Here is a 25,930-nt window from a genome sequence, read left to right as displayed (position 1 = left end):
TAAGAAGGAGAGAGACATTAGACTTCGAGCTCTCCTGATGGAGTCGGCGCTGGCCCCAACGCCAGCACACCAATCGGATTCGGCGCCGGCCACCGCATCGTCGGTGCATAGCAAGGCCCCTTCGACCAGTCGGCACCACTCTCCCTCCAAAAAGCAAGAGAAGGGCCCTCCCTCGCAGCGGCTCCGTGACAAGGAAAATGGGGAGGCTGGTCCTGCGTTGGGTTGCCCTCGTTCCCCCCCGGGCTCAAGACCTCCGACTCATGTGGAGTGGAGCAGCCCGGCACTGTTGGCCTGTGCATCCCCACCGGTATGGCTGGCGTCGATGCCGGAGGCGAAGCAGGCTGCGAAGGACATTATGAGCCTGCCAGTCCCGAGCACACACAGGGACATGGGCCCCAGGTCTCATGGCAAGCCTCCATTGGGTGCCCACCAGACCTCCCCAACCAGCCACAGTTCCCACTCCGAGGATCACTCCCCGCACCGCTCGGCACACAGTGGCCACTCATCTTGCAGCTCCCGCCCACCCTCGACGCCGGCCAGACCATCCGGGTTGCCGTCGGGACGGGAGTCACAAGGACCCCTGACACCTCCTGCCAGTGAGCATAGGCACCAAGAGAGGCACCGGGAACACTCCCCTGTGCAGCGTGGGTACCGCAGCCACTCTCGATGGAATAGACATAGTTGTTCCCATTCCAGCTGCCGATCAGCTAGACATCGTGCTTGAGACTCCCCCTGGGGTGCCTCAGCACCGGGGCACCGGACCTCGCGTCGCCATCACGGGTACTGAAGTAGTTCTTCAGGCGAGTACCATTGCTCGACATCGAGGTCCAGGTCCCGAGGGAGACGGCATCACAGGCACCGTTCCTACCGCTCCCGGGGCACCAAGCATTCATCAGCGACCTTGGCCTTGGTACCTGGCCACCCATCCTCGGTTTGCGCTGTTCAGCCGGGACAGATAGTGCCACTGGGCTCTCAGCCGGGTCAATGGCAAGGGGCCCTGTGGCAGGGACAGTGGTGCCACTGGGCACCGTGGCCACCGATGCCAGCCCGGACAGGGGCTCGTTCAGTCGCCAGAACGTCTTAGGCTCCATCAGCCTCGTCTGACCGCCTACGGGACAAGTCGGCGGGTCACAAGTCGGCGGACCCGCGCCCGGACTCTGATCTGGGGCTCAACACCCTGACACCGACCGAGGCGCTTGGCTCTGTGCAGGCCCTCTCCCCAGCACCGGATGACACCATATCGGTGCCTCCACCATCAGTCCCACAGGAGGACTTCAAAGCACACCAAGACCTGCTAAAGCAGGTGGCTTCCAGCCTCCAGCTGCAGGCCGAGGAGATGGAGGGTCCATCCGATTCCCTCTTCAATGTTCTGTCTCCCTTGGCACTGGGCCGCGTGGCTCTGCCCCTGCACCGGGATATTGCCAACATCTCCAACACCCTGTGGCGAACCCCTGCCTCCTTGGCCCCTATCTCCAAGGCGGAGAGGAAATACTTTGTGCTGACCAAGGACCATGAATACCTCTATTCCCACCCGGCACCCAACTTGCTCGTGGTGGAATCGGTAAACCACAGGGAGCGACAGGGCCAGCCTGCACCCACCTCCAAAAATAAGGACGCCAGACGGCTGGACTCCTTTGGGAGAAAGCTTTGTTCCTCTGTGAGTTTCCAGCTTAGGGTAGCCAACTACCAGGCCTTACTGAGCAAGTATGACTTTAACCTTTGGGAGTCTCTGCCTAAGTTCTAGCCCCTCCTCCAAGATCGGGATAGGAAGGACTTCAAGGCGCTGGTGGAAGATGGGGCAGCGGCAGCTAAAGTGGCCCTGCAAGTGGCGTCGGATGCAGCTGACACTGCGGCCCGCTCGATGGCTTCCATGATTTCCATGTGCAGGGCGTCATGGCTCCTGTTGTTGGGAAGGCGCTCTTTGCGGACCAGATGGACTTCAGGCTGAATGGGATGAAAGATTCCCGCACTACCTTGCAGACCTTGGGCCTCTACGTCCCTCTGGCTAAGGACAAGGCCAAATCGATTCCGGCGGCTCAACCTGCAAGGAGCAGATACGAGCCCCCGTATAAAAGGCCCAGAGACCAGAAACGCTGGTCTCAGTGGCAATACTACTCTGCCCCGCAGCCTGGGCCCTCCAAGAGCAAGAGGCAGGGAAAGAGGCAGTTTTGATAATTTGCAGGGGGGCACTGGGCCTGTTGCTAGGGAGACCCCCTATTTAATAAAGCTTGTGTTCTGCACCGATTGTCTGCCTTCCGCAGGGCGTGGTCCCGCATAACATCGGATCAGTGGGTCCTCAGTACCATTTCCCAGGGCTACATGTTGCAGTTCACCTTGCCCCCACCAAATCACCTGCCCTCCGTGGTGACCAGGGGGACCTGGAGCATGTCCGCCTCCTGGGGCAGGAGGTGGACTGGCTACTGCACCTGGGGGTGGTGGAAAGAGTACCCGTAGAATTCCAGGGCAAAGGGTTCTACTCCCGGTACTTCTTGATCCCGAAGGCCAAAGGCGGCTTCAGCGCCATCCTGGACTTGCGGGACCTAAACCGGTTTCTAGTCCGTTCCAAGTTCCGCATGGTGTTCCTGGCCTCTATTATCCCCTCCCTGGACCCCAAGGACTGGTACGCGGCTCTGGACCTTCAGGACGCATATTTTCACATCCATATATTCGAGGGGCAGAGGCGCTTCCTCTGCTTTCTGGTGGGGGTGGATCACTACCAGTTTGTGGCCTATCCACGCCACCCAGGGTCTTTACAAAATGTATGGCTGTGATAACGGCCTATCTCAGGCGGGAGGGCATACAGATCTTTCTTTACCTGGACAACTGGCTCCTCAAGGGGGAATCCCGCTGTCAAGGTTCCTTCCCCACTCTGAACTTTAGGGTATAGATGTGGGGACCTGCATGGACACTTCTAAGCTTAATTACCAGCTTAGATCTGGTATCGCTGCCACCACCCCCAAGCACTACTTTTCTTCCCTGGGTAGCCTTGAGAGACTTCACTAATTTCCTGGTGAACACAGATCCAAACCCCTTGGATCTTAAAACAAGGAGAAATTAACCATCTCCCCTCCTTTCTCCCACCAACTCCTGGTGGATCCAGATCCAACTCCCTTGGATCTTAAAACAAGGAAAAAATCAGTCAGATATTAAGAAAAAGGCTTTTAATTAAAGAAAAGAAAGGTAAAAGAAAACCCTCTGGGAGAGATTAGCGTACCAGCTACTCTCACAGACAACAGATTCAAAACACAGAGGATGTTCCCCTGGGCAAAAATCTTAGTACACACAAGAATACCCAAATTTGATAATTCCCTTAATGGTACCAAGACAAGTTACAAAGAAAATAAACATAAACCTATTTATTCCTTTCTAAAACTTACTACTCTGAGTCTGGTTCCTTGATCTTTTTCACTCCGGCTGAAACTGAAGCTGACTAAACAAAGGAAAACGTCCCTCCTTCCTTTTGAAACATCTTGTTCCCCCATTGGTTCCTCTGGTCAGGTGTCATCTAGGCTAGGTGAACTTCTTAACCCTTTACAGGTAAAAGAGGCATTAACCCTTAACTATCTGTTTATGACACCCGCTCCGAGGTAAAGACCCATGTGGAGCTGCTCCTATCGACATGCTTTGGTCTCAGCCTAGTGGCGAACGAGACCAAATCACCATTAGTTCCCGTTCAGCGCATAGAGTTCATTGGGGCCCTGCTGGACTTCACAAGGGCCACAGCCTCTCTCCCTTGGACAGGTTCAAGACCGTAAGGGATCTTATCGCCTCAGTCACGGCTTTCTCAGTAACCACGGCGAGGGCGTACCTTCGAATTCTGGGGCACATGGCGGCATGTATGTACATGGTCCGAATGAGGCCCCTCCAGATCTGGCTAGCGTCCCAATTCTCTCAATCTCGGGACAGCCTAGACAAGGTGCTCACGATTCTGTCCCTGATACTAGCTACCCTTCAATGGTGGTCTTGCCCGAGCAATATGCTGCAAGGAGTTCCCTTTCGGGATGCCCGCCCATCCATAGACCTGGTGTCCGATGCTTCGGACCTCGGCTGGGGAGCCCACATAGGGAACGTGCAGACCCCAGACCTGTCCCTTCACATAAATGTCAAAGAGCTCAGGGCAGTGCGATTGGCGTGTGGGGCTTTCTACACGCACCTCTGCGGCAAGGTGGTCAGGGTCCTCACAGACAACACCACCGCCATGTACTATATCAACTGGCAAGGCGGGATGCACTCCCTAGCCCTCTGCCAGGAAGCCCTGAACCTATGGGAGTTCTGTATAGCCCACGATATCTCCCTGAGGGTGTCCCACCTCCCGGGCATCCGCAATATGCAAGCAGACCGCCTCAGCAGGGTCTTCTCCCCCCAGTATGAGTGGTCACTCCACTCAGAGGTCACTCACTGGCTCTTCTGAGAGTGGAGAGTTCCCCATATCGACCTGTTCGCAACCCACCAGAACCAGCGTTGCCCTCGGTTCTGCTCCGATGCGTTCCTACTACGGTGGTCGGGCCAGCTCCTCTATGCCTTCCACCCTCATTGCCAAGGTCCTTCAGAAGGTGAAGGCAGACGCCGTGAGAGTGATTCTCATAGCCCCGACGTGGGCCCGTCAACACTGGTACAGGCCCCTTCTACGCCTCTTGGCGGCACCCCCCCCGAGGGCGCTGCCGCTCCGCCCGGACCTCCTCTTCCAGGATGAGGGCCGCCTCCTCCATCCCAATCTGGCCACGCTCCACCTGACAGCGTGGCTGCTCTGTGGCTAAACGAGGAGGAGAACAGGTGTTCGGAGCAGGTAAGGTGAGTCCTCCCGGAAAGCAGGAAGCCGTCCACGCGTCAGATGTACCTGGCGAAGTGGTACAGGTTCGCCAGGTGGGCGAGTGAGTGTGGGGGGGTCTCCCCCTCAATCACACCTCTGCAGCTTATCCTGGACTACCTCTTATCATTTAGGGCCCAGGGACTAGCACCTGCCTCAGTCAGGGTGCACCTGGCGGCCATATCAGCCTTCCACCCGCCGGTGCAAGGGCATTTGGTCTTCTCCCACTTGATGACCTCCCATTTCCTGAAGAGTCTTGACTGTTTGTTCCCATACGCTAGACCCCCCATGCCGCAATGGGACCTAAACCTGGTCTTGTCCTGTCTCACTGGACCTCCTTTTGAACCCTTGGCCACCTCTCATCGCTTCCTTGTAGCGATCATGTTGGCCAGGCGTGTCTCAGAGCTTAGGGCCTTAAGCTCGGAACCCCCCTATACCGTCTTCCACATGGATAAAGTCCAGCTCCGCCCACACCCGGCGTTCTTCCCGAAGGTGGTCTCTGCCTTCCATATGGACCAGAGCATTTCTTCCCGTGCTCTGTCCTAAGCCCCATTCCTCAAACAAGGAATGCTGCCTCCACATGCTCTATGTGCGTAGGGCACTGGCTTTTTATCTGGATCGGAACAAACGGTTCCAGAAATCCTCGCAACTCTTTATTGCCTTGGCCAAGTGGGCAAGGGGGCAACCTATCTCCACCCAGTGGCTTTCCTGCTGGATCACTTCGTGCATACGCACATGCTATGATCGGGCAGGGGTGCCCCCACCACCGATCGTTAGGGCGCACTCTACGAGGGCTCAGGCTTCATCAGCGGCCTATGTAGCCCATGTCCCTATCCAAGACATTTGTAGGGCGGCCACTTGGGCCTGAATTCACACATTTACTTCACATTACGTGATCGTCTCCCAGTTGAGGGATGATGCCGGGTTTGGCAGGGCGGTACTTCATCCCGAACTATCGTGAACTCCTACCCACCTCCAGCAGAAATTGCTTGGAATCACCTACTGTGGAATACACATGAGCAATCACTCGAAGAAGAAAGTACAGTTACCTGTTCCGTAACTGGCATTCTTCGAGATGGGTTGCTCATGTCTATTCCACACCCCACCCGCCTTCCCCTCTGTCGGAGTTGTCTGGCAAGAAGGAATCGAGGATGGGGGGAGCCCATGGCTCCCCTTATAGCGTGATATACAGGCGCCACTCCAGGGGTCGCCGCAGTGCTCCCCCCAGTTCAGATACTGCTAAGGGAAAAACTTCCGGGACCGGTGCATGTGGCGAGCACGTACACCTACTGTGGAATAGACATGAGCAACACATCTCGAAGAACGCCAGTTACAGAACAGGTAACTGTCCTATGTTTGACATTGATAAGTAGAAAGTAAAACACATGCTGAAGATCTAGCTGAAAGTAATACATAAGTTAGTATAACCTGTGCTGCTGGTTGTGATGGGATGTATCAACCCTGCACTAGGACTCAAGGGGTTAAAAGATAGATCTGGGCCCAGACAACCTCACCCAGCCGCACCTGCAGAGCATGCTCCAGATGGAGCTTAAAAGGAAGCCAGACCACTCAGAAAGGGGCAGACAAGGCAGGGAGAAAGATATGCCCTGGGAGCTCCTAAGAAGGGATTCTGCAGCGGCTCTTCTAGGAAAAGGGGAGCCATTCTGGTGGCCCTAGACAGACTAAAGGTGCAGTTGATACCTTTTCTTCAGCACCTGTTGTTATAGATGGAAAAGCATGGACTATGTAACGGGGGGTAGGAAGTGGCCCAGATAGGGTAATTGTAAGGCATTCTTGGGTGTCTGGCCCTTGGTAATCCTCCCAGGGACCTGGGTAGAGCCTGGGCTCCCCTACCAACCACCCTCTGCACTAAGGAGGAACTTCCCCCCCTAACCACTGGGTGATGCTTCTATCAAGTGGCAACCATCCCAACTTGGTGGAGAATGTGAGCATTCACCCTGGGTCTGCTGTAAGACCTTGAGAAGAAGAACTGGAAGGGAAGAAAAAGAGGGAAGAGAGAGAGAGAAGAAAAATGCACTTCGACAAATTTTTGAAGTGGCTGATGGACAGCCAGCAGCAACAGCAGCAGAACCAGGTGTTCCAGCGTATGACGGCCCAACAACAGAAATAACAGCATATCCAGGAGCAGGCAACACAACAGCAGGAACAGCAACAAAGCCTGCTTCAACATGTGATGGCCATTTTACAACCCCGAGGGGCAAATGCAAACATGGCGGCTGGTACCTTGATCCCCACCACAATTACGAACGTCCCTGTAAGACTCACAAAAACAGGGCCAGAAGATTACCCCAGAGCTTTCTCGGTCACTTTCAAAAGGGTCATCACAGCAGCTTGATGGCTATCCGCATACAGGGCTGTTTTGCAGGCACCATATCTTACTGGACTTTCTCAAGCTGTGTACTGGAACTTTGATGCCACAGAAGCCCAAGACTATGCTAAGGTCAAGGTGGCCATCTTGGTCACTTCCATATCATGGCAGAAACCCCCCGGTAGTGCTTCTGTTGGGAAAGATGTTCCTTGGGGACCCAGTCATGAGCAGTGACCAGCCTTACGGAACACTCTTGGCAGTGGCTCCAGCCCAACAGACAGACAGGAGGACATGTAGCCAAACAAGTGGTGCAGGTTCTCCCAACTGCAGGGTTGAGAGTGGGTGTGACAACATGGGCCTGAGACATTGGCTGAGGCAATCAGGCTGGCAGAAAATTACTTAGCAGCTGGAGGCCTGACAGTGGGGCCACTCAAGACCAAAGATGCTCACCCCAGCTGACCTTCCGGCCTGCAGAGGGGGCAACTCATTGGGGAACTGCATGCCAGGTCTGGCACCCCCAGCCAGTCCATGGCTACAACAAAGCCCTGGAAGACTGGTTCCAAGGGGAAGAAAGGGTGAGAGGAGAGACCAGTCCCGAAGAAATACCTGCCACAAGAGTCTCACCTCCCCTGTGCAGTCAGGGGTGGGAAAAAAAACCCTCAACTTGGACTTACTTTTTTGTGCTAGCAACGGGTCATTTCTGCTGTGACTGCTTCTTCATGGATTGCTCCTCTGGGCAGGCATGAATGGCAGACACCTGGGCTAGAAAAGCGGCCTGGCCAAGAATCTAGTCTCCGTGTAGATCATCGAGGTAGAGGTGACAGCCCTAATAGAGTGGGGTGCAGCCAAACACTGATCTGAAGACAACTAGCAGGACCCAGAGATAACCTGGGAGAAACCTTCTACCTCTAGTGCATGCGCAGCAATGTAGGCCTATATCCCACAAGGGAGGTACAGCTCACTGTAGGAAGCTGCATGCGACAAATACCATCAAGCATGGTCCCCACTCTGGCCTTCCTGGTGATTTTGGGTTAGATATTTAATTTTCTTGAACCAGATTTTTACTCAAGTGCAAGTACATTGTAAAGTGCAACACTTGAATTTACTGTATCAGGAAGCTGACTATAAAAGAGTTTCACCAAAATGGATATGTCCCCCAAGTTTATCTAAAACAGAGGTGCACCGTTAGCTGTTGAAAATTTGTTTTCCATTACTTTAAGTTTTATATATAGTCCATATTTGTCATATATCAGATTTTGAAAGCAACTGTTTTGTGGACTTCAATGGCAATGATAAAGTATGGAAATGTGGGCAGTTAACAATACAGTGATGTCATAAAGACTCAGGCATGTTCTCTCTGGCAAGAATAATCTACTAATGCTAAGAATTCATCAGGCTTGGGTTGGGCATAACTAGATGGGTTTAAATTTAGATCAGAGGGAAAGCTGGCAATTATCATGTTCTTTAACTATATGCAGCTGAACATGACACAGGTAGCCACAAACTTTTCAAACAGCAATACAATCACTTCAGAATGGCTAGTAATCTAGAAGTCTTTCTTTTTGCAACATTTAGTTAAACCTGTCTAAATATTGAGGAAAAAATATTTTATAACATCTTAGAATGACATTAGCATTAAAATAATATTGTAGAAATGAACTCTTTACACAGAAGCACTACAGAATCTAGGATCACTACTTTGGCTATTCATACTACAGTAGTGTTTGCAAGTAATAGCACTAGACATCTTTTACCATTTTGATGTACAGGAAATCTTAGAGCTGTAACACATTTTCAAGAATAAAAGAAAGCTGGCATTTGAATTTGTGAATGCTGTAGAACCCATTTGTATTGAACTTTAATATCTGTTAATAGTGACGTTGAATGAAAGTCCTGAATTGTTTCAACATGTTGTAGTGTTCAAATTTCAGCCTCATTATGGGCATCATCCTGGCCATTCACAGTTACTGCAATCTTCCCATTGGCTTCCATTGGTGAAGAATTAGACCTTATGAGGATGTCGACAGTCATACTTTTTTCTAATGTGATCTGCGCATCCTTTGTTGTTGATGTTGTTTGAATTGTCTTTGGAAAGATGCAGGTTTTCAGTAACACTGAAGCTGACTCTTTGAAAAGCAGCATAACACTTATTTTACTCAGTATGGTAGGATTTAATAGCCATTGATAAATAGCACATGTTGTAACAACATCAGTACTTCCTTCACAAAAGCAGGATTTATTCCAGGCCTTTATTGGGAAAACTGTGTCTGTAATGCAGCTTTCCTTAAGATTCAGGTTTTTTTCCACCTGGCTACATTGTCTCTGTTTTGAAAGCGACTTTCCTATACTTTCCATCTGTAACCGGAAGCTTCTCTCTGGAAACACTTTAATATATTTAGAAAAGACTATAAACACATTGCAATATCATACACACATGGCTTTGTGTCGCTCCAGCCCAGCAATAGCAATTATGCTATATGCTCACCTTGATTTTAAGGCTCTCTGTTATAACTCTCTCCGTGTGCCTTACAGCAAAGTAAAATTCTATTTAACTATATGTTTTAACATAGGTGTTATAAACAATAAGAGCAATCTTAGATTTTTCCAAAACAATACAATCCTCAAGAATCAGCCTATATAACCAGGTTTATTCAGTTAAAAATTACTTGTTTGAATTCATATTGCAATATTTTATTAACCTTTATCATTGTATGTTTAGTAAAGAAATTACACACAAAATTTCACTTATACAATCATAGTATTTACAAGAGTTAATATTGCAAAAAAAAAATTTAAAGATATCTTCCAATATTTAACACTGGAGTCTAAATGATAATTATAACAGATGTTCTAAGTGGTACATAGTAATATAATTTCATTAAAACTTCTATGCAGGATAAAGCAATCTGCAGATTAACAAACCTCTTATAGTAGATGAAGCTGACATTAGATTATTTGATTGCACTTTTCAAATACCACCTTTGCAGTACTCTTATTGATTATAGTAAACATACCATGAAAGGAGTGAAAACTGAACTCTGCTTTACTCTAAGAATAGACAATGGGGCATGGGAGAGTGGGGGACATTTCAGAGAAGTAGACGTCTTTGGCAATTCTGCATAGAACAATTAAAGCCTGGAAACTGCTCTTCTTTGTGTGCTTAACACATGTTGACAACAGTGGTTCCATGCATGGATAAGAGCAGTGCATGGTTCTTAGATACAGAGGAGTGAAACACAGGAGCCAAGACTGGAGATGGAGAGGCTTGGAAAGTGTAACCGTGGTTAGCAGGGAGGAGGGGGAAAGCTAGAAGAAGTGGTGTATTTCTGCATGCCATAAGGGCAGCACAACTTACACCATGTACTGCTCTGTTTGTCTTGGCAGATCTGTGTGCGCGGATCTGGCTGTGGGCGTGATTCTGCCAAATATGGTCAGTGTTTAACCTACACCCATGTATAGGTCTCTAGTTATGCGTTTTGTCTACCATTTGCCTCTTTCTGCCAGGCCAATACAGCTCTGGCTTCCTCGCCATTTTTTTACTGGACATAAGATATAGTAAGTGACACATACCAAATGTTTAGCTGAAACTGCAGGATCTAAACCACTTAGCCAAAATTTATCTGAGCCAGAAAGAAATATACTGTGTAACTAATATATAATATTTGAATGATTTCTCAGAACCTTTTAGTGACCAGTCACAAATTTAGATTAGCAAAACTATATATAGTTACCTAACAGTATGGACTGCAACATTTTGCACTTTGGATTGCCAGCCTTTCATGTATATGGTATAGAATGCCTCTGAGTGACATTAAAAGTGTGTCATTAGCTGGCTCTTTGGCTTTGACATGCCACTGTGGCATCCTTTCCATGGCCTACCCCTAGAGTGTGATGTGCTTTTCATTTCACTTAGAGGCATGCCAAATGTTACAGAACACTGCAGTCCCCTTTCACGCTTTTATAAGCCATTCACATCCACTTGTGTTCTCTCATACTTCTGATGGTGAAACCGTTAAATGAATGTTTAATTTACATTAGTAATTTTTGTTAATTCATACTTGTAATGACTTATTAAATGAAGATTAAAATCAATATTTCATCTGTCACAGATGTTAGCAACGATGTGGATGGGTGCAATTGATTCATTGTTCTATGGACACATTCTTACAGAAATTGTCACAATTCCATGTGTCTCTTAAGTGCTGATTTTACACAAGATCTCTCAGTTATGTCAAAGATGGGTAAAATCACAAGCAGGCAGAGAGCTCCCTATTTACTATGCATCTGAGGAGGTTCCTATAAGTTGTTTATTACAGCAAGCACTATGCATATTAAATATTTTGCACTCATAAAAAGTAGCACCGTTACACTCGTGCTGGTTGGACTATTGAATACACTGAACTTCAACCTCCAACTTTTTGGGAAGCCACAACCTTTGGAGGGGATAATTGGTACATGGGGTCTCTGGATGGGTGGAGATGTCTTACTTCACTTTTGAGGGTACAGAGAGTGCTGTGGCACAAGTAGCCCCTCAAATGCATAGATTGTTTCACTTTCTGGGGCTAAATGTGCAGATTTCAGTCCAGAATCAAAATCTAATTGTTTAAGCATCCTGTTGAATGTGTAGTCTCCTTTTCCTTGCATTGTTTATCCCACCATCTGTTATACTGTATGTGTACGCGTCCCTATTTTCTCTTCTCCCAACTATGCCGTCGTTTTGTCCCACAGCCTGATAAAATCCTTACAAAGTTTTACAGTGTTTCTTGCCTTTATGCTCCTTTGTCTGGAATGTATTTTAATGACCCCCCTCCCCTCACTCCCACTTCCCCCTTTTAAATTTTATTTTGCTGCCTACTTTGTGGGCAGACCCTGTTGTATTTCACCATTTTATTCTGGTGTGTTTTCTTCTTCTAGTCAAGCAGTTTTCTGTTCTTCTCTTAGAATTACACTTTATGACTACCAGGCCATGTGTAGAACAAACAAAGAGAGTAGCGACAGTGCCCATAGCTTACTGGACGTAAGTATAGTTAACATTATGAGCACCCTTCCATAAAATCACCAGAAAATTGTTGCAAATATATATATATATATATATATACACATATGATGTAATATTTTGATTGTAGTTATTGCAAGCCTATTATTGCTATTTGGAACTATTAAAGCTCTTACATTTATCGTACCATCCCATCCCATATGAACAATGGTTCTATATCAATAAATCCACTGTGTTAAGGATTTACGGGTCCAAACTCTTGTATGGTAGCTTTTTCCACTAGCACTACTAATGCTAAGGGTCTGTCAGCATGTTATTTGTCCCATTATGAACACCTACTCTCATAACTTCCTAAATTAACTGTAAACGTTTGCGTTAGGCAAAGATCTGGAATTTTTAAATATATAATTTGTTAAAAAAAAAGGGTTGAGAGGTTTTAATTATAGGGTGGTTGGTTTTGTTAAAGCTTTCAAGTTAATGTTTTCTGCACCTTGTTTTGCACTTCTGCAGTAAACTGAACAACAGACTGATTTTTCTAAAGTGGAATTTCACTGACCACTTCATTCTTGTTCCTGTAACTAACTCTGCATACAGACTCCTGTGCCTTCTCAGAACCTGAGTGAAGTCAAATGTGCTCCACCTGAGCAGACCCATGGTCATTAAAGGATCAGAGCTGCAGTTAATAATTTTAGGGTGTTTTATAATAGAAAATATTCATAGTTTTTTTTAAAGCCAGAATGGACCATTAGATTGGATGTATATAGTTGAATTATCTCATTAATATTACAAAATGAATTGTTTTTAACCAAATTTGTTAATATTTAGCATGAAAAACGCATATATAAAGGCTGCCACAAAATAATTCCAAAACTGAAGGGCCCTATTCACTGATACCATACACTCTAGAAAAAGTTATTACACAGATTTTTTTTTAAATGTACCCGAGTACAGATATACAAGCTAAACCTAATAGTTCTGTCAGCATAATTACTTAAACAGCTAGGTAAATGTTTAAATATTATGATGATGTCCAAATATCTGTGTATAACTTTTATGCCTTGTTGAATAATCATATGCATTTTACCACATTTTCATTTATGTATTTGCATGAGCACACATATTTTTAAATACCTGAAAATATGGAATTGCTGTACACATTAGCCTACAACCTTTCCAAGCAAAGGCCTGACCTTAGAGACACCTACTGTCATATTGGGACTATATAGCACTATGCAAAGCAGTAAGTGTTTTCAGGATCAAATTGTAAGCTGTCAGCTAAATGATATGGAATGTTCTGAATCAGATTTGCATGAGGGATTTAAAATGTCTGTAAAAACAGCAATGGGAAAACGTCAAAAAGGTTTTTTGGGGGGAGGCAGAGGGTCAGTTCAGTCTGGATCAGCATCCCAGAATGGGAAGCTGTACTATCCTAACCGCTTTGGTATGCAAAAATTATATCTCAAAAGCAGGCATTTTTGCAAGAGATAGTCATTACTCCCTATTTCTGGTCACACTGGGAATATTGGAAGAAAAACCTTTCTTGGAAAATTGTGGCATATACTGAGACATGTGGTGAACATTTTCTATCAAAGATAACCCTTTTTTTTTCCTTTTTTTTTTGGACTCTCAAAAGAGATTTACATCTATTTCACTCTGAAGGATGGGCAAAGCTTCACTCAGAGTTTATTTTATCTCTGCTGGTTCACCCATCTCTAATTATCATGATTGTAATGAAAGTATAAAGAAAATGTAGGCTGAGAAGTTAGGGCCAGATTTTAAAAAGCAGCTCATTTGTGTCTTGGCCCACAGCTTTGCACAGGCAAATCGCCTGTCAGGCACCTTACAGTACAATTTGCACATACACATACTGTTCATGTGCACATATGTGATATATTCCCACCTCATGTGTACGTGTGTACAATTGCAGGCACAAGTAAGACTGGTCTTAAGGCCCTGTTGAAAGTTTAGGACTGTGTACGCCTTTTCATATTTTAAATAGCGCAGAAGTGGAACACAGTCATCACAATATGCACAAGTCTTAAAGAGACAGTGTTCCACCATATCATCCGCTCAGGACGAGTGACTGTACAAAGCAGGAGATGGGGCACAGTCAGGATTTGTAGAATACGCCTGTAGACCATGGGATTAAAATAATAGAGAGAGAAGAGACCTATAGATCATCCAGTCCATCTCTTTGTCAATGTAGGATTGTTCTGTACAGTACAGTTAGTTTTAAAAGTCCCAAGTGATGGGATTTTTGGCCCTTCCCTTATCAGACTATTCCACAGCCAAATAGGTCTCATAATAAAGATATTTAGCCTGAGTTTTCCTTATCTTAATTTCACTCACTACAAATTATACCTCCATTAGCCAAACTAATAAACCAGTGTTAACAAGGGACCTGTGCAAGGATAAGGGCCACCCAGGTGGTTCCCTTCGCAAGATCATGACATTAAATGATTCCTCTCCCTCTTTGGTGTTAGGACATTTCATATATATATGTACCAGTCAGTACAACTGGTTTAAAAAAATGTCAGAACAAGTTTTCCATCAGAAAATGCAGTTTAGTCAGAATCAAACATTTCATGGGAAAGTGTCAATTGCCATGACATTTTCACCAGGAAAACATCTAAATGAATAACTTCACCTTTTTTGTTTCATTTTGATAATATGGCAAAATTTCAATAGCATCAACATGTTTCAATTCAGAACTTTTGCAACATTGTATTGATAATGTTGGAACATTTTAATTAATTTTTTTATATTAGGTTAAAATATTGTGTTTATTTTTATATTGTTTTGACATTATCAACATGAAGTGATTCAACATTATGGAAAAAAAATTCAGAATAAAGGATTTTCAGATTTTTTTTGTGTGTGAAACTATGGAATTTTCCAATTTTGCATTAAAACAATTTTTTAACTGTCTGAATTTCCCACTGAATGGAAATTTCATTTTCTGACCAGCTCCTCTTTGGTCATCACTTAGCTCTTTAGTTCATTTATTTTTTTCCTATAAATCAGTCCTTCATAGGTCAAGATTATGTTGGTCTCAGGTTATATTTAAAGTCCTTGCTAGTTCAGCATCCCATTCTAGCAGTGATGTCACATACACTATACTGCAGTTGGCTGTGGGTTGACCAGCCATGTGCCAAAACCCGCTCTGTGGTCTCTGAAAGCTTCAGTTGGGAAGTTACTGCTGCTCAAAGCTGCAATAACTCATGTAAATTGTATCTTAAATTCCCCTTCCCTAAGAGAGGAAATGCTGTATATAGCATCCTCTGTGTGATGAGGGTTGTTCTGTTTCTCTCTGCACAGCATATACCTAGGGGAGAACATGACCCCGAGCTCTTAAAAAATGGCATTGTTTAGTTAAACATCCTCTTCACCTGCCAGAAATCAGAAATAAAACAGTTTAAGCTGACATTCCATTCCTTTTCCATTGCGCCTAGGTATTCCAGATGTTCCTGCAATAGGGACCTTAGTAAGGTGCTGATTCAGCAAGGTTCTTAAGCATATGCATGACTTCAAGCATCTGAGTAGTTCCATTATAGTCAATGGGACTATGCATATGCTTAAAGTTATGCCTTGATGCTTTGTCATCTAAAAGAACTCAAAGCAGCTTACAGAGCTGAAAGATCTATGCACAAATATGTGAGAGGATGGACTTCAGGATTTCAGATTTCAGGAAACTAACTATTCTGCATGGGTTACCCAAAATGAATATTCCTATTGATATTTTATGTAAAATATTTAAAATGTATAAAGCACGATAAAAACCAAAGTGATCATTTTACTTCAATTTAAAATAATTTAATTATGAGTTTAATTAATTCCCCACAAAACATAGGAAACATTAATAAATGTTTTAACACTCTGAGTATTCCCTGGTGCTGGGCTTTCAGAAAGGCACAGATGACTTCACATAGAAAAAGTAAATTCAAGCTGTGTCAGTTTTCCTATCCCAATTACAATGAAGGGCGGTGAGGTGAGGAATAGAGATTTACATTGCAGAGAGGCAACTCTGTGAATTACAATTTGAAAACGCTTAAGTGATCTATCAGTACTACTCCCTCCACATTAGCCTAGGAAATAGTAGCCCCTAGAGGTAAAATATTTAAGTATCATTTGCAGAACTTCCTTGTTTCTCAGTGATAACTCCTACATTGGATCACGTTTGTTTTACTTGTAAAGCACATTTCATGACTGTGTAGTTTGAATGTTTTAAAATGTTGCCATTGAGATACAGTATCTTACTTTTTAAGCTCCTAGATAAAGCTCTGCTACTTTTCGACATGATACCCATATGTTTCAAATACCATTGTCTTTATATAAAGCCTTCAGTTAAGGTACAAATACTGTATGTTTTACCTTTTTATTAAACGAGTTGCTTCTCTTCAGCCTTATAATGCCTTCTTTGCTGCAGTAAAATGGATAATGACTGAACTTGTCGTGTAAGTAAATTTCATCAAGAATTTAAAGAATATTTATACCTTTTTGTCCTACATACTGAATTATTTTTAAAAAAATGTTATTAATTCACTAACATTTTTCTTTATTATTAAATCTCTGGTGTAAAAGTCTTAGAAAATATATACTATAGGAATGTATAATTGCAACTTTTAATAAGTTATTCATGGTTGTCACTTATATCCTTATGTCTTTGCTTAGCAGTCTAGCAGCTTGCAATACGCAAACCAAATTTATTATTGTGGTTACTGTTAAATTTAACATGAATGTCTGGCTGTTTTTAGTGCTGCTTGGGTGGGCTGTAGTCAATAGAACAAACTGTCTTAGTGATTCATTATGTTATTTTGTGATTTCATAAAGTATTCTATACGTTGGACCCTTTAAAACTTATGCCAGATCAAGGTGTGCTTGTCACATGTTATTTAATTGTTGACTTTATCTAATCCCCACAATGTTTTAAATGAACATAGATGATGCATTAGTGGGCATGGACTTTTGAAAGAAATTGGACCTATTGCCTAAAAAAGCACATGGAAGAATCACACAAAAAGAAAGGAGAGCTTTAAAAAAAATCTATTTTGTCTTATTATGGAAACAAATCACTTAGAATATTCTAAGATGTGTGTTTTATTATTGTACTTTTCAGACAGCTCAATTGCAGGCTTAAATGTAATCTCTCCATAAATAGGAAGCAATCTTTTCTCATAACTATTTTGTTTTAATTGAAAAGTATTATGAGCTTTTGAAAAGACAGTTTGAAGTATGACCTTGGAAACTGTAATTAATTGTCTGTTAACAGTCTGCAGAATTGAAATACGTCTCTTAAAGTAAATATCAGAAAAAAAATCATATTACAAATGAGATTTTGTTGCTGGTTGTAACAACATCAAAAATTTCAAGAAACCCACTTCTCCTATTCTGAATTTGAAAATTTGTAGTCTCTTGTCATTAAGGTTAACTTTGCATGTTGGTTTCACATTAATTAGATTTATAATAAAAGCTTGATACATTTCAGTTGACTTTTTTAATAGTAAATCTACAGTATATTTTCATGGGCTAATGTATTGTCTCGATAGATATCTAGACCAAAAAACAAAACAAAACTAGTTAGCCACTGGTTAATGAAGTCCGTTCTCCGACTAGAAGTAAAATAATATTTTATTATTTAGGATCCTGGAATAAGCATAAGAAAGTATTTTATTTATATTTCTGTATCATGGCCAGGAAAGTTCTAACCATATGGCTTTTTACTAGAGAATCAAAATATTCTGTATGATGAAGAATAACTATAAATAATGGTCAACTGTAAAATTGCTGTGGGCTGCCATGCACTGGGAATTTTAATGAGCTTTCTCATGTAAAAGCTCTTGATTATAAAATGATGTAGTTACAATATCTTGATAGTGTTAATTTCAGAATAACTTTTCACTGGCAAGATAAAGCCTAGTGAAAATATAACAATAGCAAAAGATAACTCAGGAGTTATGCCAGCAGCTTGAACATCAGTTTCTTGTTTGCTTTTATTTGAAATGGGGTGAATGGTATCACCGTACTGACAGTTTAAAGATGGAACACAGAGCTAATATTTTGAAAATGTTCTATGTAATAATATGAGACATTTTGATCATTTCTTTAGGTTCTTGGTGGAATTTAATTTGTGCAGTTGGTGGCACTCAGATTTAACAGCAAAAGGTAAGTGTAAATTGTGCTTATGCTCCTAATGAAAAACATTCTAGATTTAGTGGCACTTTTAATATTAAAATATACATTGTGTTTTATTAATATTGTTAATGGTAAATTTTTGTCTGTCATCAATATTATATTCTATTTCAGCCTTTATTCTGATAGTTTAGGACTCAGTTATTTTACATATATCTGCGTGTGTGTGCTTGTGTGTATTTTTAATACTGCAGTGAAATTACAATATATTAGCATAAAAGCAGAACTTACAATGCATGTGACATATAAATAATATTAAGGATGGTTTTGTGAAGGTGTTTTTTAACAAAAAACAGAATACAATAAAAGAAGATGAATTTTTTCCTGTTCCAATATTTTTTTCTTTTCTAAATTAAAAACAAAAAAAACTTCCTGCTTAAAGCATCAACATTAGTCTCATTCTGTTTATAGCACATATTGTATAGAGCTGGTCAAAAAAATTCTGATGGAATTTATTTTCTATTGGAAAATGCTGTTTCGTCAAAATCAAAACATGCTGTGAGAATATGTCAATTTAACAATTTCATTTAGGAAAAAAACTTGAAAAAAAATTTTTTTATATGGTCTAAATATTCCATTTTGACCTTGTCAGAACAGAGCGCTTTGATTTTTTGTTGTTTCAAAATGACTTTATTTTAAAATTTTGTTTTATTTTATAGTCTAACAACACTTTTATAATCTATTATAATTTATAATAAAGTTGAAACTGGAACAAAATGTTTAGATTTTTATGGAATCTGTTTTTTTTTTAAAGTCAACATTTTTGTTTCATGGAAACTTGCTATTTCTTTTGTTCTGATTTTGAATTAAACAAATTTCAGAATGTCAGAATTTCCTGCAGAATGAAAATTCCAAGTTTTGATCAGCTCATATATGTGTGTGTGTGTGTGTGTGTGTGTGTGTGTGTGTGTGTGTGTGTGTGTGTATATATATATATATATATATAAAATCCTTTTTGATACTTCGGAATTGCTATATGACAATTAGAAAGAATAGTGTTATTAGACTGTTTATTACAGTAGATAGCTTAAAAATTTGTCATTTGCCACTATAACAATTAAAACATTCTCCATTTCAAGGCCCAGATCCTGAGTTGCTGATAGCACAGTTTAGGAGCAAGGGGTGCACATGTAACCTTTCATTCATCTTTGATTCTGGATGGATTCTGTTGCCTCCTCCTCCACATACCTAGTAGTTCAGGTACTCTCCTAGTATGGGAGAAGACATGGGCTCAGTTCCCTTCTCTGGAGCAGGGATTGAGACCTGAGTCTCCCACATCCCAGGTGAATGCGCTAACCACCAGACTATAGTATATTCTGTGGTGGATTGCTCTCAATCTCACCTATTGAAGCTGTTCCACTTTGTATAAATAATTAAATGGTCATTAGCACAGGAACTTGATTTTGGATCTCCATCATCCTAGCTGGGTGGCCTAATTATCAGACTGTAGAGCTTTGTTCTCTCTGGCCCAATGACTAATCATGTATGTTATAAGAAATTGAACAGCTTCAGCATGTGACTCTGGGAGACCCAGAATACCCTAAAGCTTGGTGGTAAGGGTGCCATCCTGGAAGCGGGGAAGAGTTCAAGGACTAGCTCTGGAGCAGGGATTCAAACCTGGGTCTCAAACATCCCAAGTGAGTGCCCTAACCATTGGTGTTAAGGGGACCGCCATCCCCTGCTCTGGTTTTGTGAATCTAGCTCTTTGCTTTTATTTTTAAAAAGGCTTAAAATGCTCAGAAACCAAATGTTTCTTTTGCCCCAAAACAAAATGTGTGTCTGTTTTTTTCTTGATTTACCAAAAAGTCTGAATTTTCATTTTTGGTTCAGGTTGAACTGATTTTTTTCCCATTTTTCTGGAACTTCCAGAAACCCAAAAGATCAATTATTTGCCCACCTCTAGTCCTGATGCAGCCCATCCAAATGGCACAGGCATCACATTTGAAGAGATGACTTTATAATTAGTACCTCTCTTTGTTAAGCGTCTATGTAAGTAAATGCCTGCTTTGGTTTGTAGGTATGTTCTAGCTACCAAACACCACTAATAATACTAACTTGCAATTTTCTTTTTTCCCCTAAAACCAAAAATTTACCATTACTTTAGTGAATAAATACAGTGTGAATGAGGGACATCCATTCATGTTTTAGCTAAAAATGTTGCATGTAATTATACACTTCACCTGCTCCATTTCCTTCATAAATAGGAGTATAGAAAGTACCCACTCATCCTGCTCATTGAAAAGCTATCATTTTTATCTAACTAGCTTACCTAATTAGAATTTGGTGATCTGGCAGTCATTTGGAAATTGGCTTGCATTACCCAAGATAACTGAAAGAAAAAGTATTCCGAAAAGCAAATGTTGAGGTATGTTCTTACAGATGCCACAGCATTGCTCCCATTAGTACTATTGAGAGTTACAGTGATCATGAATATACCTCACTACATTCAGACCAAAGAACTCACGCAGTAGCAACAAATTCCTTTGACTTTCTCAACAGTGCCTCATAGTTCTGAGGGTAAAATTCCTTACTGCCCAAAATATGACAAGTATATTTTGTGCATTATTATTGACACCAAATTTGCTCCAATCACCTGCCAGCTCATCAACTTCATAGTAGGAAAAATATTTCTACCTGCAGCATGGAGCCCCATAACCTCTCTGACCTTGTGAATTAGAGACGGGAGATGTCTTCCTAAACCTTGGGCCCCTCAATCAAGGAACCAGAGAAATCTGAAACTTTCCAATCCATGGCAGCCTCTTCGTAACCTAGGTCTGTTGATGAGGGAATAGGGCTCCAGAATCATAGGTGGGGATCACTCCAACCACTCTCGGGCAGCAGGTATTCACCACCCCAAATGGAAAGAACAGGAGGGAAAGGGGGGATGGAGCAGATCCTTGCCAGTTAACCTCATCTAGGTGGTCAGACCCAATAAAGTGGTCCCTGACAGAGGCAGGACCCTATAATGTCAGGTGATTCCCCCACTCCTCTAGTTTTCATGGCTTTGATTATAAAGATTTTTTTCCATCATAAATTCCTGACTGGTGTAAAATTAATTTAATTTTCAAATCTATTTAATTATTTAAATGTAAATCTTACTCATGAAGCATGATGCACAGGTTTCTGTGGATCAGCTATTTCCCACTCTGTAAAACAGTGTCAGATTAGTTCCACAAGTGCAAGACACAGAGGCCTGGTCTACATTCCAAAATTAAGTTGACGTGAGTTAGGTTGACGTACAGCCCTGCAATCATTATTGCTGTTTCTCATGTCCACATTAACTCCTTCTGTCAGCGGAACGTGTCCTCACCCGGAGTGCTTCCACCAACTGAAGTGGGGCCCTGACATCCAGAGCCTCCCCATACCAGAGTTCACAGCTGGAGACCCCCTCACCTCCGCCCCGGTGCTAGGGCTGGCAGCCCGGACTGCTGCCACCTCCTGGTAAAGAATTGGGGGAGGGGAGGAGAGCCTGAGCCTTGTTGCCTCCCAGTGAGGGATTTCCACCCCCCCCACAACTTAATGCCTTGCCAGGAGGCAGCCAACCTTGGGCTCTCTTCCCCCTCCCCCCCCCAAAAAACCACAAATATTTCATCACCTGAACTACACCCACTTAAGTGCTACTTAAGTGCTACGCCTCTCCTGAAGGTGGGGTTATTAGATTGATGTACTGGGTGACTTACATGGGTGGGAGCACCATTGTAGTGTAGACTCTTACATAGTTAGGTCTACGTAAGCTCATAGGTGCTGGAACTGGGGGGGGGGGGCGGTACACCCCCAGGCTTGAAGTTGTTTCCATTATACATAGGGTTTACAGTTTAATAGCTCTCTGCACCCCCACTTCAAAAATTCTTCCAGCACCCCTCCGTAAACTGCCTTACAATCGACCTAACTCTGTAGTGTAGACCAGGCCAGAGGTCAAGTTTTCAAAAGCTCCAGCATGACTTAGGAGCCTAAGTACCATTTTCAAAAGTGCCTGTATAAAAAAGGATGAGACATATCATATTAATCTCCCCCTCTCCCTGTCTTCTCATCTCCCTCCAACAATACCCTGCCTAAGTTTGATGCACATGAGAAAATTTGTTTTTGTTTGGCATGTAAAAAATAATATAGTTCAGAGAGATATATCCTACTGTCTCTCTTTGACTTACAAACCCAACTTTACAATAATTCCCTGACTGATCTGCAGTAGGCTTACCATTGGCTCTAAAACAATCTTGAGTGGAGAAACTCTGGAGTCCATGAGCCTGTTCAGTGTAATCTATCTTTGCATAATTGATAGCCAGTTTTCTCACATAGCAATTAGTTGAAGAGCTGTCTAGAGGTTGTGTTTGCACATATAAGGAGTAAAATATGATCCAGTGAATAAGTAACTAGAGTGGCGATGAGGAGACCTGCATTCCATTCTCAGCTCTGTCACTGTCCTGTGGTTTGACTATGAGCAAGTCACGTCGCTGCTGTGTGCCTCAGTTTCCCCACCTGTAAAATGGGAATAGTGATACTTGCCCTCTCTTGTAAAGCACTTTGAGGGATCTATGGATGAAAAGTGCTATGGAAAGTTAAGTATTATTATGTTATCAAGGAAAAAGCCAGATATAGAAGACACTCAAAAACTGAGCATCACTTTTTGATGAGATTTTTTTATTTTGTTTTGTTTTTTGTTTGTCCCCTATGTCCTTTCTTTGTGAGTTCCGAGACAATGCAAAATCTCCAGGGTTGCCCGCCACAGAAATGATATGTTGACGTCAACTGAATGTACAGTACCTTAATTAGGGGTACTCCTGCAAATACATTTAAATACAATTATCAAGGAGAATTAGAAAGTAGGTGTGTACGCCTGAAAAGCAGCAGCTATTTTCACTGGAGTCTATCACTTGTGAAAACAAAATCTTGTCCATAAATGAAAACTAGCTTAACTAAAGGTAAATCACAAATAACTATGATACCGTTTATGTCTTACAAAATTACATCCCCCAGCTAAAAGGGTTTTGTTAATTAAAAAAAAAGCATTTTGCACTGCCTAGGAAATATCACAGGGTGGCAGAAGCTGAGTATCATTTCCATTTACTGTAAGCTGTTTGGTACAGTAGCTCACATTGTTGAGAGTTTTTGTGTGCTTGTTCTTCCCAAGTAACATTAAGATATTTTTATATGCCTATAGCACAGCGATTGAAACAAACCCTAGAGCCTTGTGATACTGAATATCCAGCTTTTGTTTCTGAACGCACTATAAAGGAGACCACGGGAAACATTGCTTGTGATGACTGTTTCAAGTAAGCCCTTTCAATTTTTTATACAACGGTTTGGGACAAACCAGATAAACTGAGATTTTTAAGTTTATGTTGAAGGATATGCAGTTCTAGCTTTTACATTATGTCTTGTCCATCAATGACTGGATGCCATTTCTCTTGGTAGTGTAGGAGTCATGTAACGGTTTAATGTTCTGAAATTAAAGCAAGGGATATTATACTGCACCAGAAAATGCTGGGTAGGTCCAGGCTCCAGTGACTGAAGATGTTCTTTGCAATGGTATAAGTTTTAGGTCAATGACTGGAGACCAGACTTGTGCAATATCCTAAAAAGGGGAGAATTATTTACTGATTTATATACAAATGAAAGGTCAAGGCAGTTAGTTGTTGTATAAGCAAACCAACAACTTAGGAATTCCATTGGCTTTTGGTTGTTCTGTTTGACTCTCCAGCACTCTCCCCATATTGGAGTTGTTAAGCTGAAAAGCATGGGAGAGGAGTAAAGATCTTTTCCCAAGCTCTAGTGCTGGGAAGCTGAGCTGACAATGGACAAGTCTGGCACACATTAGAGATCCCTTGGTCGCTTGTACTATTTCTATAGTAGACTAGACCTTCCAAGGGTTAAAAGAAGAACTTAAAAGAAAATTAATTTGTCCCAACTTTCCCCCCAAAAAACTAATATTCTTACTCATTGCATTTAGTGTCTCTCTAAATCGATGTAACTATAATAAGAAATGTCGCTTAATGGTATATTATAATTAGAATGTTGCTCAGTTACTGAATATAAATATGGTTTATGCAAATGATTATATCAATTTTGTATACTTAGTGATGGTTTCTGTTTTTTAATTTAACTTTCCCTATGCTGAGAGATCGTTGTCACAAAACACAGTAATATTTGCAATAGTATCCAGAAATGCCAAGAAGAACTAGAGCAATCAAAATTCTTACCTTCTTTGATTTATTTGGTTCAAACAGAAATTGTTATAGCTTTCTTCCTCCATCCTAAGCCAATATGCAGTTAGTAACTAAGGGTGAAATCCTGGCCCAATTGAAGTCAATGGGTGTTTTGTAGGATTTCACTCTAAACCTTCATTTCAGCCCATTTCAACACACGTGCTTTATAATAACCTGAACATCTTTAAAAAAAAAGTGAGTGAATCCATGGGGTATAATTTATAAAGGGATAATTTGAAGGCACTTTAGTTGCAGTGAACAAATTTCTGACTCTGGAAAATGTATCTTTCTTACTGTAAAGGGTGAAGCACACACAGCAATGTGGCCAATGTTGTGTTGGAGCTAGCAAGTGAAATGTCAAAAGTGTTTGGTTCACACACCTATTGTGGGGCGTCAGCCAGACGGTATGCCAGAGGCCTCCACCCTTTAACATATTTAGAGACAAATTAATAACATGTCAGAAGCCTAAGAGATATTTTTAATTTTTATAAAGTACAAAAGATTGCAACATCACTCACCTTTACTGCAAAGGTGGAAATTGCAAGTCTCAGAACTTAATATTCTATATTGATCTGAGCACAGACCACTTGAATCAAGACATATGATCTCATGCTGGAACCTGTGGGCTCCACCTTTGTATTAAGGATGAGAACTGCTTCGAACCATATCCTAGAACTTGGGGGCAAGTGGTGCATTTTGGTCACCCCTATAGCTTTTTGAAGACTTAAGACGTGCTGAAAATGAATATTCACTTCTAGTTCATTTCTGGTTATCATTTAGTTATAAGGAAACTATTGCAGTCACTTCAGAGCAACTCTTTTTATAAGGCTTTTGGTGACAGAAATAGTCTTACTTTATAAACTAATCCTGCAGACACAATCGGTCCTATTGCATGAAAAGTACAAACTCAAGAAAATCAAGCCATTATGTTTCCACATAGCAAATACTACTTATTGTTCTATTGCTATATTTTGCTTGATGTCAATAATGTAGAATTAAAACAGTATTGCTTTATCATTATTGCTCAGAGGATTAGTCAGAGCATGCACAACAAATTATTTTATCACATACGTTTTGTTTAACATTGCAAAAAGGCTTAATTCCATTAGAAAGAGATTAATTTAACGGGACCAGATTTTCAGGCTGTGTAGGTAATTTCAGGGCAAAGGAAATAACTTTCAAAAAATAACATAATTCTGCAAAACTTGGACAGCAATGAGTTGGAAACTGAGTTTAGTGAAAATTATAGTATTTTAAAAATAATGTGCTAAGATGATTTTCATAGAAAAACATTTTATGTTCCACAGTGGAACAAAAAACAAAACAAAACAAAAAACCACCACAACCAAATCTATGTTAGTTACCAACTGTTCTCAAGGCACCCATTATTTTTCTCCACAAGCGAG

At 42.1% G+C, this 25,930-nt stretch overlaps 1 protein-coding gene across 9 annotated transcripts in view; it reads left to right on the top strand.

Moving 5' to 3' along the window:
- Window positions 1-25,930, top strand: part of CACNA2D3 (calcium voltage-gated channel auxiliary subunit alpha2delta 3) — a 752,236-nt gene that overhangs the window by 702,418 nt on the left and 23,888 nt on the right. For 5 of the 9 annotated variants that reach the window (XM_045024489.1, XM_045024494.1, XM_045024491.1 and 2 more), the window contains exons 31-34: window positions 12,078-12,153; window positions 16,534-16,586; window positions 18,239-18,294; window positions 23,480-23,591. In XM_045024489.1, coding sequence (XP_044880424.1) covers window positions 12,078-12,153; window positions 16,534-16,586; window positions 18,239-18,294; window positions 23,480-23,591 — 297 coding nt within the window. Of the gene's footprint in view, window positions 1-10,520; window positions 10,567-12,077; window positions 12,154-16,533; window positions 16,587-18,238; window positions 18,295-23,479; window positions 23,592-25,930 lie in introns of those variants that run through there. The other 4 variants (XR_006581114.1, XM_045024492.1, XR_006581115.1 and 1 more) reach the window with 4 other exon arrangements.

Source organism: Mauremys mutica, chromosome 7 (genome assembly GCF_020497125.1).
Source record: "Mauremys mutica isolate MM-2020 ecotype Southern chromosome 7, ASM2049712v1, whole genome shotgun sequence".
Taxonomy (NCBI): Eukaryota; Metazoa; Chordata; order Testudines; family Geoemydidae; genus Mauremys; species Mauremys mutica.
The sequence above is the reverse complement of the archived record's forward strand: the minus strand, read 5'-3'. Positions and strand labels throughout refer to the sequence as shown.